This window comes from Haliaeetus leucocephalus, unplaced genomic scaffold (assembly GCF_000737465.1).
Source record: "Haliaeetus leucocephalus isolate CR32 unplaced genomic scaffold, Haliaeetus_leucocephalus-4.0 Scaffold741, whole genome shotgun sequence".
Lineage (NCBI taxonomy): Eukaryota > Metazoa > Chordata > Aves > Accipitriformes > Accipitridae > Haliaeetus > Haliaeetus leucocephalus.
This window is the reverse complement of record NW_010973177.1, coordinates 5,868,221-5,868,804: the sequence shown is the minus strand read 5'-3', so window position 1 is coordinate 5,868,804 and position 584 is coordinate 5,868,221. Positions and strand designations below refer to the sequence as shown.

General features: G+C 76.9%; 1 protein-coding gene across 1 annotated transcript in view; it reads left to right on the top strand.

Annotated features, from left to right (window-relative positions):
• Positions 1 to 46: 46 nt before the first annotated feature.
• Positions 47 to 584, top strand: part of VAX2 (ventral anterior homeobox 2) — a 23,388-nt gene continuing 22,850 nt past the window's right edge. The window contains exons 1-2 of the mRNA XM_010580839.1: positions 47 to 191; positions 243 to 374. Coding sequence (XP_010579141.1) covers positions 47 to 191; positions 243 to 374 — 277 coding nt within the window. The remainder of the gene's footprint in view (positions 192 to 242; positions 375 to 584) is intronic.

Sequence of the window (584 nt, the reverse complement as noted above, 5' to 3'; positions counted from 1 at the left end):
CCTCCTCTCTCCCTCTCTCTGTCTCTGTCTCTCTCTCTCCCTCCCGATGTTTGATCCCGCCGCGGCGCCCGCAGGGATGAGCGATGGAGGGGCCGAGCCTGGCAGGAGCCCCGTGCTGCTGGCCGAGCCCGGGGCCACCGGGAGGGCCCGGGAGAAGGCGCCGACCCGGGCGGAGCTGGAGAGCGCTCTGCGCGGCGGCGGCGGCGGCGGAGGAGGAGGAGGAGGAGGCGGTGGCGGTGGAGGCGGCGGTGGCTTCAAGGACATCCCGGGAACGTCGGCGGTCAGCCCCGGTTCCTCCAAGGAGTGCGCCCCGGACAGCGAGAGCCCGTCGGGAACCGGCGAGGCGGACTACTGCCGCCGCATCCTGGTGCGAGGTACGGGCAGGGTCCCCGGGCCCCGGCCCCCCCCCTCCTTCTCCATTTCCCCCACCGCGGGGGGCACTTGGTCCCCGCCGGCCGGGTCCCCGCTCCTCGCCCCGGGACCGGGTGGCAGCGGGATGGGGCACTGCTCCCCCCAATCGTCCTCCGGCCGCCGCCGCGGCCGCCCCGGCACCGCCCCCAGCGCACCCCCCGCCGCTCCCGCGC